The following is a 15,748-nucleotide window of genomic DNA, read 5'->3' on the forward strand; positions in this document are numbered from 1 at the left end:
AAAGCTTAAGCTGTTGGAGAAAGGCGTTATTTATCTTTTATACTTTAACACTCCCCCGCACGTGTGGCCCACTTGGCAAACACGTGGCACATGTGGTCCCAATTAGGGCTGACTATCGCATGTGGATTTTTGCTATCCGGGAGGTTTGAACTCGAGACCTTTCGGCTCTGATACCATGTTAACTTACCAACTTCTCCAAAAGCTTAAGCTGTTGGAGAAAGGCGTAATTTATCTTTTATACTTTAACAGGGTTCTCTGCTTGGTGTTGTTCGTTGAAATCTGACTCTGTCATTGGTTGTGACTGAGTAGAGATAGTTTGTTCTTGATGCGTTGATTTTTGTAGGACTCTCAAGGTGAAAGGGGAAGATTGGACCTAATGACAATCATTTTTAAAGGAATAGCAATCTGAAATTCTCGTTTATCCCAGATATCTCACAGCTATGGCTTGAGAGATTCGTTCTTTCGCCTGGGCTTTTATATGGTATTAAGTAGCAATGCTATATCTTTTTGGAGGTCCATATCTAAGTTGGAAGTTTTTGATTCAAAATTCAGTTTGTCTGATGCAGTAGTTTGATTTTTGCTATCCGGGAGGTTTGAACTCGAGACCTTTCGGCTCTGATACCATGTTAACTTACCAACTTCTCCAAAAGCTTAAGCTGTTGGAGAAAGGCGTAATTTATCTTTTATACTTTAACAGGGTTCTCTGCTTGGTGTTGTTCGTTGAAATCTGACTCTGTCATTGGTTGTGACTGAGTAGAGATAGTTTGTTCTTGATGCGTTGATTTTTGTAGGACTCTCAAGGTGAAAGGGGAAGATTGGACCTAATGACAATCATTTTTAAAGGAATAACAATCTGAAATTCTCGTTTATCCCAGATATCTCACAGCTATGGCTTGAGAGATTCGTTCTTTCGCCTGGGCTTTTATATGGTATTAAGTAGCAATGCTATATCTTTTTGGAGGTCCATATCTAAGTTGGAAGTTTTTGATTCAAAATTCAGTTTGTCTGATGCAGTAGTTTATCTACAAGTCTTCGAGTTTTTGGGGAGGTAAATCAGTATTTGCAGTATTAACAAGACGGTTTCGTGCAAATCATCGAGGATTTGTATATGGGCATTTTACGGAATAGTTGTAAGAACTGTAATTCACTTTTTGTTTACTTTGTTTTGGCCTTGGGTATGCCCTTACCATCATATGTTAATATCTTGTATTGCAGGCTCGGACTTTTGGTCCCGAATGCTATCTAAATATTAATGAGACTTATCATATTTCAAAAAAAAAATTCATATAGAAGAGATGCATTCAGTAATTAGATGAATTAACCCATTGTTGAAACCAAATACTATCAACACCTTGTAGATGAAATTCTATTCCACTCGAGTGTATGCCACTGAAAATCTACCTAGGAAGAAACCTTGATCAAACCCCCTCCACTCTTCTTCTTTAAAGAGTGCATTTATGGATTTCTATTACTGCATTCGATGTTATTTAATTATTAGGGGGACAAATGCAGTTTAAGAAACAGTTTTTTTTTTTACTTAATTTACCAGCCTACAGTTGATAGCTTTGATTTGTTGACAATCATGCTATAAGTCTGTGGTTGCATATTGGAGGCATATCTGTAACATCCATATCAAATAAATAAAAAACAATGATAATGGTTGCATAGAAACTACCATTAAAAAAAAAAAATGGTTGCATAGAAACATACGATCGCCAGTCGATGATGCATGCCATGTCTCCCCATGACGAGAACCTATGCCAGCAAAGAATTTCTCTTCCCACTTGTCTCCCCATTTGGATCCTATTTTTGTCTCCGCCCATTTATCTGTCCTGGGAAAAGGTTAAAAAAGAGAAGTTCAACAATAGCCTCTATCAACCCATTTTATGTAACTTTATATACACCCGCAGAAATGAAAAAGGAACATTTTGAGATATAACCATCAAACACAACATCTTTAAGGTAATCAAGATAAAACTAATCTGTACAAAGTCTCATAGCTAGTATATTTCATGCCATTATTGGGAGAGAAATGTGCACATACTAATTTAACATGTCTGTTGATATTGGAACATGTTTTAGTGATTAGTTTTATGGGTCATGATGGGACTCATTATCATTAATGGCATTTCAGACCTATATATATATATATACATTTACTATATATGTACCGTTTCTACACACAAGTATAGATAAGTTATCTACACACTAGCTTAAAATGTAACGACCCGGATTTGGGGCAAATTTTTAGACATGATTTCTTTTTCAAAATCCCAAAATCCGAATTGCAACCCCAAAAAGGGAAACAACAACTAAACAATCCTATTCCATTAATAGAATGTCTATTACATGATTTATCTCACCCCCAAAAGAAATCCTATGAGTGCTCTCTCCCATCCTAAGTGCCACCTAGACCTGTTCATCGGCAAAGGTTCCTTCACTTTCCTCACCTACAAGTCTGGAAAATAATCTAAGTCAAACAGCAAGCTCATGTTACTGGCTAGGATAATAAAAGTGACAAGAATGAAAATCTGCATTATAATGATGTTTCTCATGGCATTCACATGTGATAAGAAAAAGCAATAAGAATTATAAGATTTATTGCTAAGGATAAAGAATATCAATACGCATGTGAGAATGTCAAGGGAATATGCTAAAGATAGCAAATCATGGAATCATATAAGAGAGCCTCAATCATACAAGGTACATATAGAAAGGTTTATTATGAGAAGTATCATGTCATCTCGACGAGGTATATGGGTCATATCTATCTCCTTATAAGTATATACACGATGGAAATCATCACAAACCCGTTGGTAAGTGGCTACACGTAGCTCTATGGCCTTCTCGCACTATAGCACGAGGCATAATAATAATAATAATAAACAAAACACCGTGTATATAGATTATGGCCTAAAATAAAAAAATCCTATCACAGGAAATTCTACAGGGATAATCAGTTAATTCACTGACATTGGTGCAAAAAGAATACGAACAATCATAGGAAACAGAAACATAATCACAAAAATCATAATTGTAACTAATATTATAAAAGTCAGTCATCACTTGGCTTGATATTTAAGTCTAGGTGATCGCACGGAGTCCTGACACACTGATCTGAAGATGAGGATCTTGAAGACGAAAAACAAATCGATGCAAAACCGTAGCTTTTTTTCTTCCTTTCTCCTCTCTTTCTTTTCCTTTTCCTTAAATTTTTAGGTTATTAAAAATAACCCTAGATGGGTTTATTTATAACCTTAGCCTAGAGTTTTATTTAAAGAAGGATTCCAATTATTAGATTCATAATTATACTCTAATACTAACTTAAGAGGGATGGAAATATCAATATTAGGTTTCCTAGCTTATTCTAACATATTATTGATATTAGGTTACTTTTACATTTATCTTTTTTTAAATAAAACAACTTAAAAGTTGTCTAATAAGATAAAACTCGTGATTATGCCTAAGCCTAATAGAAAAATGGTCATAACTTGCTCAAATCACGTCCGAATCGCTAAATCTTGGGTCCGTTTGATAGGTATTCGAAATACCTATCTATCGGGACCAAAATCATGTCGAACGGACAAGATTTGATGCCCCCAAAAAAGGTTATAATAAAAGTGACGAAAATACATTATGACTGTTGATTTTTAAGATCGTTTAATCTAATGGTGGGTAGGAAATACACAAGAATCTTACAGATTTGAGATCGATCCAATATCTAATTTACATATCCTACGGTCCGAAAACTCAAAATCGAAGATCTATCCGTTAATCTTTGATCGAAAAATCTACGGTCTAGATTTAATTAAGATTTTTATCTTTATAGGCCCTTGGTGGGATCGGGTCATTACATTCTACCCCCCTTAAAGAAATTTCGTCCCCGAAATTCGACTCCCTACCTATATGCTCCTTACCTAGTTTTACCTATCTCACAACTTTGCTAGATACTAGCCCTAGGGACCTACAGCCTAAGCTTTGATACCAACAGTAACCACCCGGATTTGAGGCAAATTTTTAGACATGATTTTTTTTTTTTCAAAATCCCAAAATCTGAATCGCTACCCCAAAAAGGGAAACAACAACTAAACAATCATATTCCATTAATAGAATGTCTATTACATAATTTATCTCACCCCCAAAAGAAATCCTATGAGTGCTCTCTTCCATCATAAGTGCCACCTAGACCTGTTCATCGGCAAAGGCTCATTCACTTTCCTCACCTACAAGTTTGGAAAATAATCTAAGTCAAACAACAAGCTTCTGTGACTGGCTTGGATAATAAAAGTGACAAGAATGAAAATCTACATTATAATGATGTTTCTCATGGCATTCACATGTGATAAGGAAAATCAATAAGAATTATAAGATTTATTGTTAAGGATTAAGAATATCAATACGCATGTATGAATATCAAGGGAATATACTAAAGATAGCAAATCATGGAATCATATAAGAGAGCCTCAATCATACAAAGTACATATGGGTCATATCTATCTCCTCATAAGTATATACACGATGGAAATCATCACAAACCCGTCGGTAAGTGGCTACACGTAGCTCTATGGCCTTCTCACACTATAACACGAGGCATAATAATAATAATAAACAAAACACCGTCTATATAGATTATGGCCTAAAATAAAAAAAATCCTATCAGAGAAAATTTTAAGTGGATAATCAGTTAATTCATTGACATTGGTGCAAAAAGAAAGCGAACAATCATAAGAAATAGAAACATAATCACAGAAATCATAATTGTAACTAATATAATAAAAGGCAGTCATCACTTGCCTTGATATTGAAGTCTAGGTGATCGCACGGAGTCCTGACACACTGATCTGAAGATGAGGACCTCGAAGACGAAAAACAAATCGATGCAAAACTGTAGCGTTTCTTCTTCATTTCGCCTCTCTTTCTTTTCCTTTTCCTTAAATTTTTGGGTGATTAAAAATAACCCTAGATGGGTTTATTTATAAACTTAGCCTAGAGTTTTATTTAAAGAAGGATTCCAATTATTAGATTCCTAATTATAATCTAATACTAACTTAAGAGGGATGGAAATATCAATATTGGGTTTCCTAGCTTATTCTAACATATTATTAGTATTTAGGTTATATTAGGTTACTTTTACATTTATCTTTTTTTAAATAAAACAATTTAAAAGTTGCCTAATAAGACAAAACTCGTAACTATGCCTAAGCCTAATAGAAAAAGGGTTATAACTTGCTCAAATCACGTCCGAATCGCTAAATTTTGGGTCCGTTGGATAGGTATTTGAAATACCTATCTATCGGGACCAAAATCATGTCGAACGGACAAGATTTGATGCCCCCAAAAAAGGTTATAATAAAAGTGACGAAAATACATTATGACCGTTGATTTTTAAGATCATTTAATCTAATGCTGGGTAGGAAATACACAAGAATCTTACAGATTGGAGATCGATCTAATATCTAGTTTACATATCCTACGGTTCGAAAACTCAAAATCGAAGATCTAGCCGTTAATCTTTGATTGAAAAATCTACAGTCTAGATTTAATTAGGATTTTTATCTTTATAGGCCCTTGGTGGGACCGGTTCATTACATAAAAGTGGAGGGCATACTTTTTGGGTGATCCAAACCATTCATTTGATTGTCCCTCACATAGATAGGGTGTCCACAAAAAATCAGCTCCATAGGATCATCCCAACCCTATGATTTGTGGAGGTAAATTGGACGTGTATAAACCTTCACAAATCTGTCCATGTTTTGCCTCCACGGTTCGAAGGGTTAGGATGATCCTATGAAGCTGATTTTTTGGGCACACCCTATCTATGGAAGGGCCCATCAAATGAATGCTTTGGATCACCGAAACAATGTGGGCCCCACTATATTTTCAGCTAGTGTGTAGATAACTTATCTACAGTTGTGTGTAGAAACCGTTCTCTGTGTGTGTGTGTGTGTGTGTGTGTCTATATATATATATATATATATATATATATATATAGGATATAGGATATATGGTTTGTGAGCTAGAGCTCACCCTAAGCTAGAGTTCACAAACCATATCTCCCATAGTTGTTTAACTCATCCAGTCCAGTCATTTTATAGGTTACGACTTATGGTTAGGATTATAGGTTATGGATGGGATTACTGTTCCTGCGCTCGAGCGCGGATAAGCTTATCTACGCTAGAGTGCAGAAACATGGTGGGCCCACATTTTTTGGGGGATCCAAAGCATTCATTTGATGGGCCCTATCATAGATAGGGTGTCAGCGAAAAATCAGCTCTATTGGATTATCCTAACCCTTCCATTTGTGGAGGGGAAAAATGGGCAGATTGGTGGACAAGCAGTATTTGTCCATTTTCCCTCCACAAATGGACACCCTAAGATGATCCAATGGAGCTGATTTATGGTACACGCCCTATCTATGATAAGGCCCATCAAATGAATTCTTTGGATCCCCCCAAAAATGTGTGCCCACCCCTGTTTTCTGCACTCGAGCGCAGATAAGCTATCAATGCCCGAGGGCCCAAACACATGGGTCCCACATTTTTTGTGGTAATCCAAACCATTCATTTGCAAGGCCCCATCATAGATAGGATGCGTACAAAAAATCAGGTCCACTGGATCATCCTAACCTTTCAAATGAATGCTTTGGATCATTCTAACAATATGGGCCCACATGAGTTTTGTGCCCTCAAGCGCATATAAGCTATATGTGCTCGAGCGCACAATCATTTTCCTCTATATATATATATATATATATATATATATATATATATATAGAGAGAGAGAGAGAGAGAGAGAGAGAGAGAAAGAGAAAAGTGTAGCTACACATACGTGTAGCTAACTTAGCTACACCGACGGCTTAAAATACAATGGGCCCAACATTGTTTGGGTGATGCAAACCATTCATTTGATGGGCCCTCACATAGATAGGGTGTGCCCAAAAAATCAGCTCCATAGGATCATCCCAACCCTACGATTTGTGGAGGCAAAAATGGACGTGTAAAAACCTTCACAAATCTGTCCATTTTTGCCTCCACAATTTGAAGGGTTGAGATCATCCAATGGAGCTGATTTTTTGGGCACACCCTATCAATGTGAGGTCCTATCAAATGAATGGTTTGGATCACCCAAATAATGTGGGCCCACTGTATTTTAAGCCGTCGGTGTAGCTAAGTTAGCTACACGTATGTGTAGCTTCACTTAACTCATATATATATATATATATATATATATATATATATATATATATATATATCGAAAAATGGTTGGTTAGAAATGGCTATATATATAGGATATATGGTTTGTGAGCTAGAGCTCAGCCTAAGCTAGAGTTCACAAACCATATCTCCCATAGTTGTTTGACTTATCCAGTCTAGTCATTTTATAGGTTATGGTTATGGCTAGGATTATAGGTTATGGTTAGGGTTATGATTTCTGCAGGTTTAAAATGGATGGCTAGAAAATGGGCTTCTATAGATCGAATGGTTACGATTATGGTATGGAGGTGGTTTCTTAGAAATACACTATCTATGTGAGGTCCTATAGAATGAATGGGTTGGATGAGTCAAAGAACATGGAGATGGTGGTATTAGTGAGCTCTAGCTCAGGCTGAGCTCTAGCTCACGAACCGCGCCCCCACATATATATATATATATATATATATATATATATATATATATATATATATATATATAGTAAAAGGTTCCTGCGCTCAAGTGCAGAAACAAGGGTGGGGCCACATTGTTGTGGGGGTCCAAAGCATTCATTTGGAAGGCCCTTTCATGGATAGGGTGTCCACCAAAAATCAGCTCCATTGGATCATCTTAGGGTGTCTATTTGTGGGGATAAAAAATGGGCAGATTAGTGGACAAACAGTATCTGTCCATTTTCACCCCCACAAATGGACACCCTATAATTTTTGGTACAAACCCCATCCATTATGGGGCCTTTCAAATGAATGCTTAGGATCACCCCAACAATGTGGTCCCACCCTTGTTTTTTGAACTCGAGCGCAGATAAGCTATCTACAGTCGAGCGCAGGAACCCTTATATATATATATATATATATATATATATATATATATATAGAGAGAGAGAGAGAGGAAAATGATTGTGCGCTCGAGCGCATATAGCTTATATGTGCTCAAGGGCCCAAAACTCATGTGGGCCCACATTGTTAGGGTGATCCAAAGCACTCATTTGAAAAGCCCTTACATAGATAGGGTGTGTACAAAAAATCAGCTCCATAGGATCATCCTATTTTTGCCCTCCACTTTTGGAGGGGTTAGGATGATCCAATGGACCTGATTTTTTGTACACACCCTATCTATGATGGGGCCTTGCAAATGAATGGTTTGGATCACCACAAAAAATGTGAGACCCTTGTGTTTGGGCCCTCGAGCGCATATAAGCTTATATGCGCTTGAGTGCACAATCATTTTCTATATATGTAAATATATATATATATATATATATATATATATATATATATAGAGAGAGAGAGAGAGAGAGAATTGTAGGTGCGCTTAAGCACACCATTTTTTTGGTGCGCTTAAGTGGTTATAACGCCTCCCATTGGTTCGCTTAAGCGGGACCCAAACATTTAAACGAATGAGAGGTGTTATAACCGCTTAAGTGCACCAAAAAAATGATGCGCTCAACATATTCTTCATATATATATATATATATATAAAGAGAGAGAGGAGAGGGAGATGATAAATTCGCACCCCTGTAGGATATTTCGCAGCCCTTTTACTGTGAATTGATGTCAAAAAGCATAGAAAAAAGGAGGCATGCGCCAGACTTTTAACGCTTTTTGACATCAATTCACAGTAAAAGGGGTGCGAATTTATCATCTCCTATATATATATATATATATGTTTGAATGTATACCTTTCAAAAAAACAAATGTTAAGGTATGAATTTCATGGGGTTAGACTTTAACTAAACATAATTCTTTTCAGAGAAGCAGGATTCGTACCTGGAGTTGGGGATTCGCGAATCCCCGAATCGCGAATCCGAACCGTGATTCGATTCGAATCCCCAATTCTCCCAATTTATGAAAACCCCGATTCCCACTTTATAGAAACCCCGATTCCCAGGCGATTCCCTGCGAATCCCAACTCCCCAGCGACTCTCAGCGAATCCCCGACGATTCCCCGACGAATCCCCGACGAATCCCCGTCGACTCTCTGGCAAACCCACGATTCCCGCTTCCAACCATCCCAGGAGCCTTCGATTCCCGCTTTCGAATCCCGAATCAAATCCCACTTTCGATTCCCGCCTTGGCAACCTTGATTCTTTTCCTATCTTTCTTCTCCTCCTCGTATTCCCCTTTCACTTCCCTTCTCCACTTCAATTCCCATGGACTTTGGTACCTCCTCCAAATGATTTCCCCTTTTCTTTTACACTAAAATGGTATTAGAGCCATATGCACTTTCTATATTTGTTGACGACTTTTTAAGAATGAAATGGCTCTATTATATGAAAGATATGAAACCATTTCTAGTTTTACGTTGTTTCATAAGAACTAGTTTGGTAGAAACTAGAAATGTTTGTGTACTAAATTATGATAATGCTAAGGAGACTTATCACTAGGATTCCAAAATTATCTTAGTAGTCATTGACATTCCGATGCATCCTACATGCCCTGAGCAACACAAGTAGGCTTACCATGCAGTACAATACATGATTGCAGAGAGAAGATGATGAAAAAAAAGGAGAGAGAGTTAGGGATTGAAGGAGGATGAGGACAGAGGAGTGATGAGTTTTACATCGAGTAAGGTGTAGGTTTTCCACGCAGGTCTACATCTGCAGTCTACTACTACCTAACCCAGTAGGCTGTCCATTCTCCCAGCCCACCTATTTGTTTTAATTCCTTTTTCCTCTTTCCGGACAATCTATAAGCCTTTGAGGGCTGAGATATGCCCATTGGATTAAAACCAAGGTTGCCAGAGCGGGAATCGAATGCTCCCAGGGAAGAATCCTGCTTCCTTGATTAAAACTACTACCTAGACCCTGATAAAAATATATTAAATGATCCAAAAGACATTTAAAATGCAAAATATTTATAAAGAAACATCAAATAATCAAAATATGCAATTAAAAAAAAAGAATAATAAGCAAAGGGAAATGATATCAACACAACCATGTTTTAATAATTGCACTAAACTCTTCTTGTATTTTATCATTTCCCTAAGTAAAATTGACTCATTGCACATTTGCACTATTAATATTATTGTTATGGATTAATAAATGTAACTTTTGTTTGCACTTTGCAATTGTTTGCCTAATGCTGAGTGGGCATGTGGAACCTTTTAGTATTTAATGATTTATACAGCAATGCTAGTGTTTTACATATTTGAGGTATGCTAAACTGAAGGGCGCCCTTGCAAAAATGGGGTGAAAGGGCGCCCCCATTGTAAATCATATGCATACTTGTACACCTGACAGAATGCAGTTCATATGCTAGATTTACAAGGTATGCTAGGTAAAATAATAGTGCTCCTGTCATCTTATCACTGTTGGACAAGCATACGTCTCGATACATACCATGTAACAGGGCACTGGTCAATTGGATAACTTTAAAAATAATTCCATAAACCATGTTGCTTGTGTTCCTAATGTAATGTTATAACGACTAACCTTGGTCAACTTTAAGAAACAAATTGAATCAAATTCAACACACCAAGCTATCACAAGAAATTTAAATTCTAAATTTGCAGGAAACGAGAGAGTTCAAGAAAAACCATTTTAGGACAGATCCTCTTCCATCATAGTGCTCTCCCCACTGCTCCCACCATGACTGTTCATTTAGTCTACCATATTTATGTGCCCCTTTCTCAGTCCAACCTCTTGCATCGTATTTCTCCCACCTAGAGAGAAGAATATATATACTATTGGTACTGCATATCCGACAATCTAAACAAGACATAAATATAACTAACCAATATAAAGCAAGTTAAAGATTCCCTCACCATTCCTCATACCATCCAGCACTTTCACTGCCCCCTTTTGCTTGTTTCTGTGCGCTCCTCTCTATCCTCGTCAGGTTACTGCAATATGAAATAAGTCTATGTTTTACCTCCATAATAATCAATCAGATAACTAACAAGAAAGATAATATTAAATGCATCAAGAATATTTACATGTAACCTGAATTTTAGAAACATAGCCACAAAACAGAATCTATTCCAGTATTGAATATATATCATACTCATAGTCCAATGGCTATGTATAATTGAGGTACACCATTTTCAATCTTCCACATTAGAGAAAATACAGGGGCTAGATATGCTTCGCCATGTCTAATGTCTATATATAATTGAGATACACCATTTTCAATCTTCCACATTAGAGAAAATACAGGGGCTAGATATGCTTCACTGTTCCTTTTTGTCAGAAGAAATATAAGTAATCTAACATATTTCTTGTAACAAAGACATGAGTACAAGAAAAAGAACTCTTTTTTATACATTTCTAACAATCAGCCCTATGAGTGGTTGGACATATTAAAAGGCATCCAACAAGATTGAGGTGGGTCATTCAGGGTAAGTGTGACCCAGCCACATTGGTTCTGCTGGAGTGTGTGGGTCAATGGGGTGATGATGCTCACCATTTCATAGGATTCATTTTCTCAAAATCTGTAAGGTTTTTACATCTCTAAATTTTATATTTCCCTTTTCAGTCCCTCAAATCTTGAGATCTAATCCTAGGTTTGCATGTGTGCATAGGGGCTGGCATACTCCATGTCAGGAATCTAGTCTTGGAAGGTAATAGTGATAGGCTTTGGTTGGGAGAACACATGGCACGGTCGTGTGACCTTGACCGACAACACTTCCAAGCCCTAGTAGTTTAAGGGCTAGCCATGAAGTGCACCACCTGGCCTCAGCTTCCAATATCTGAATGATCTTGGCCGAAGGCTGTCAAACTGTAGGTGCTATTGACCTTGTGCTCTGATTATGCAGCCTACAAGCATTATTTATATTTTTATAATGGTTCTCTTGAAATTTTTTTTATTCTGCCTATAAACTCAAAGCCTGACGGGAACAAAACTTTAGGGGTTTTTCACGCGTGGAAAGATGAGTCCATGGTTAAAATTTCATTAAAGATGAATACCCTATAAATATGTTTCAAAGAAAAAACTCAGAAAAAAATACCGATTTGAGCTCCCAACAAGAATAGTATTCTTCTAATATATTCTGCTATCACACTTCTTCATGTATTTATCAACAGAAGAGCACCTTATATGATGATGCCTAACCAAGGGGAAAACCAAGGAGAACACCAGATCTTAGTGAGTTGTGATCAACATCTTGCACGAAGGAGGAGTCATGCAATCTTGCTCTGATACCAAGTGGACGAAGTAAATCAAATTTTTGGAAATAGGAAGAGAAGTGGAAAAGAGAAAGGGTGAAGAGAGATGGAGAAATATAGATGTGTGTGTGGTGTGTGTGTGTGTGGGGGGGGGGGGGGGGGGGGGGTGAGCAATGTTGACTTCTCACACTTCCTTTCTTTTGTTAAATGATGTGCATAATTACAAGATTGCCAATCATAAGTAAAAAAAACTGGGAAATTACATAAATATCCCTATATTTCATTATATACTATGTATCTCAACACTTAAAGAACACCAGCCTGCACCAAGCAATGCTCTACCTTCGTCATGGATGACCACAGGTTGATAGTTTCCCCATAAACTGAAGACATTGAACACCAATTCCGTTCAATTCCGGGGTCTCCTTTTCTTGAATCCTCAAGGATCCAGAGCACTAACCCTCGAAGTAAAGGCCTCTCGGAAGGTTCTAAAATCGAATAGGAGAGTTGGCCGGAGGAACCTCCTATTGGTCCTGGAATCCTAGCCTTGGGAGCCTAAACTTTTGACCGGGTTTGTTTGCCAGGGCCACCTCCCATAAGAGCTTGCCGAGACAGGACTTCCAAATCATGGCTTGTCCAAACCTAACTGCATTTCTAGTAAGTAATAAGATGCTTGAAGTTGGTGAAGCTACACGTGCTTAGCACCAGTCACTCAGGCTTATCCATTTCCTTTCTTCAGTTGTTTTCTCAAACCATTTCCTCTCCCTACTTTGGATGATTGACTAAGCCTACTCAACAAGGTTGATTGATCCACATCCATCTTCACGAGTTGCCTCACCTCAAACTATGCTATGAAAAAGGCTCCCTGAACGTGCTAAGAACCTCTGCTTGACCTTTCACAACCAGCACGATGTCCACCATTGCTATGAACTCACCCATGTCCACCATTATTATAAACTCACCCTGAGCGACCATAGTATTGGAAAGCTCGCTCGTCCAACCAGCAGAAAGGGCGAATAGGGGGAGCGTCCATCATCTTAATCAAGGTTGATCAAGATTCAAGAGGAGATCATTTACTGATCAAAGGAGGCACTTACCTTAAATACCTTATGTTTTTAAGCTTAGGCTCTATTTTACCTCATAAAAGGCATGAATAATATTTTGCATTACGCGTGCCATTTTTTTTGAGTTGAGTTGAGTTGTGCCATTTCTCGTGGATAATTTAATGAAGCTTCATAGCCAATGTCCGTGGATCTATAGTAAAGCCATGATTGTCATTCTATGGGGTATTAGAAGATTATAAACATGGAGCCAGCAACACGAAAGAATCAAACATGGACCTACAAGAGAAAGATAAGTATAAAGATCTTGTTTCTTTTTACTCATTACTAAATTCAGGCCAAGAAAATTAGAAAAATCAAGCAATCATAAACATCATAAAAAGGGAAGCAATTTGTATGTTATTGTCCATAGTGGTGAAATTAAAAACATTTCATCTATATCACACCTCCATTCATCTTGATGAAAAACTTCCTTCCATGTCTCCCACCACGAATCTCCTTCAGCATTTTTTCCAGATTTCTCCACACCTATGAAAATCAGATTTAACAAACAATAGATTAGTCAATGATTGATTTTTTTGTAGCGAGTCAGCATGAATAGACACTTTACAGATTAGACAATGGCTTATTAGTGTTAAAGTAAAATGAATAGACAGTTTGCAATCATTAAGGATGTACATCACCTCAATTCAACTGTACTTAAAATCCATGAGAAAAAGCAATGAGAAATCCATTTTTGGAACGTTGAAGAACACACCCTTGGTTGCTATATGTAAATACTGGCATGTAACATTAATATAAAGGTCGTCAAATATTCCTAAATTTGCTAGACTAGTTAAGGGAAGTTGCGAAAGCTTGGTGAATCATTGGTACTGCCATGTTTTTTCAAAAAGTTCAGTTCACAGATCCATTAATACACATCGAGCTTTAGCCACTGGAGCATGTGATCGTGAATAATACTTTGACCATTTGACATGTTGTATAAATCACACAATAAATAATATTATCAAATTAATGAAGCATTGAATGAGTTTAGAGTTTAGACCAATGTCTTAAAAACTAGACTGGTGATCATGATTAAAAATTAATTTCTTGATTAAAATTAAAAACTGAATGAGGTGCTGATGGGGCCCATCATTCATGCAATAGGGTTAGGCCAATAATTGTCTTTTATTTTTGTAGGGGTATATTGGTCATGCTGGGATTTTTAATTTTAATACAATTAGGATGGGCTAGTAGTTTTTTTAGTTAGGGTTTACTATTCATGTGTCGCTGTTCACCCATATGTTATTAGCTTTCATTTTCAGGGATTGGAATATCAGATTTATTGTCGTGAGTTGGGCAATGTCGTAAAAAGAATTCCAGGTTATTTGATGGACAACATTCTAAGGAATTGATAGACCGTCATGATGAGCAGAATTCCTAAGAAGAAAGCGTCTCCTAGATGGAGCTCCCTCTTCCCATGCCTTGAAGCTTAATGTCGACAATTGCTCTCTTGGCAATCCTTGCTTGGCTAGCATTGGATGAGCTTATAGGAACAACAGGGGTGTCATTCTTCATACGTTCTTTGGTCCTATCGCCGGTATCATGGTTTTGTTAGAAGCTGAGGTTCGTGATCAGCATTTTTGTTGATTGGATGGAAGGGACTTTGGTTGTGGAATGCAATTCTTCTAACGTATTGACTTGGGCCAAAGGTAGAGGTGGCAGGCTGTGGAAGTAAGCAAAGTACATCATTGACATTCAAGGTCTCAAGTAAATGGAAAATGTCGGTTTCAGATAGAAATTTCAGTGAAAATCTTGTAAAATCATGGAAACATATACAAATGATGGACCTTTAAGATGACACTTCAGAAAACGCTACAATAAAATACTATCATATAAGCCAAAAAAAAATAATGGTTTAACAACATCGAACACCTAATGGCATGCATTCCCGTGAATGTCTAATAATTCACTACATACCAGATTTCACATGGAATTCATATCATCCCAGTAAGATTTTGTTTGAAGTTAATAAAATTCATTACTAAGATATTCTCTCTTGCTGATGCTAATAATTGAGGGCATGCCCTGCTTTATCGCATCTGATTTTTTTTTGGCTGTACATGCTTCATGCTGCACATGGATTTGTCCTATGAAACATAACTTCGAAGTAACTTACTATTTCAATTTGGTACGAAACTAAAGTCACAATTTTATAAAGGTGATGAGTGAATTACTTCTTCCTTACTATGCCTGTTAAGAAACTTGAATAAGTATGAACAAAAGAGTTAACAACCTTGAATAAGTCCAATTAGGATGTGCATTTATTTACCTCAACAAATAAGTAAAAGTATCATTATGTGTTTAATGACCAAAAAAATTTCTATCAAGAT

The 15,748-nt window shown here is 37.1% G+C and overlaps 1 protein-coding gene across 2 annotated transcripts in view; it reads right to left on the minus strand.

The window, feature by feature from the left end:
- The window catches only part of LOC143854488 (protein EARLY STARVATION 1, chloroplastic-like), a 32,680-nt gene that overhangs the window by 3,916 nt on the left and 13,016 nt on the right, over nucleotides 1-15,748 (minus strand). For both annotated transcript variants that reach the window (XM_077364490.1, XM_077364489.1), the window contains exons 5-8: nucleotides 13,820-13,901; nucleotides 10,974-11,051; nucleotides 10,746-10,871; nucleotides 1,711-1,832 (exon numbers count right to left, since the gene is read on the minus strand). In XM_077364490.1, the coding sequence (XP_077220605.1) occupies nucleotides 1,711-1,832; nucleotides 10,746-10,871; nucleotides 10,974-11,051; nucleotides 13,820-13,901 (408 nt within the window). The remainder of the gene's footprint in view (nucleotides 1-1,710; nucleotides 1,833-10,745; nucleotides 10,872-10,973; nucleotides 11,052-13,819; nucleotides 13,902-15,748) is intronic.

The sequence above is a fragment of the Tasmannia lanceolata genome, unplaced genomic scaffold (assembly GCF_043159265.1).
Source record: "Tasmannia lanceolata isolate RefF3 unplaced genomic scaffold, GAP_Taslan_0.1 ptg000020l, whole genome shotgun sequence".
In the NCBI taxonomy this organism is placed as follows: Eukaryota; Viridiplantae; Streptophyta; class Magnoliopsida; order Canellales; family Winteraceae; genus Tasmannia; species Tasmannia lanceolata.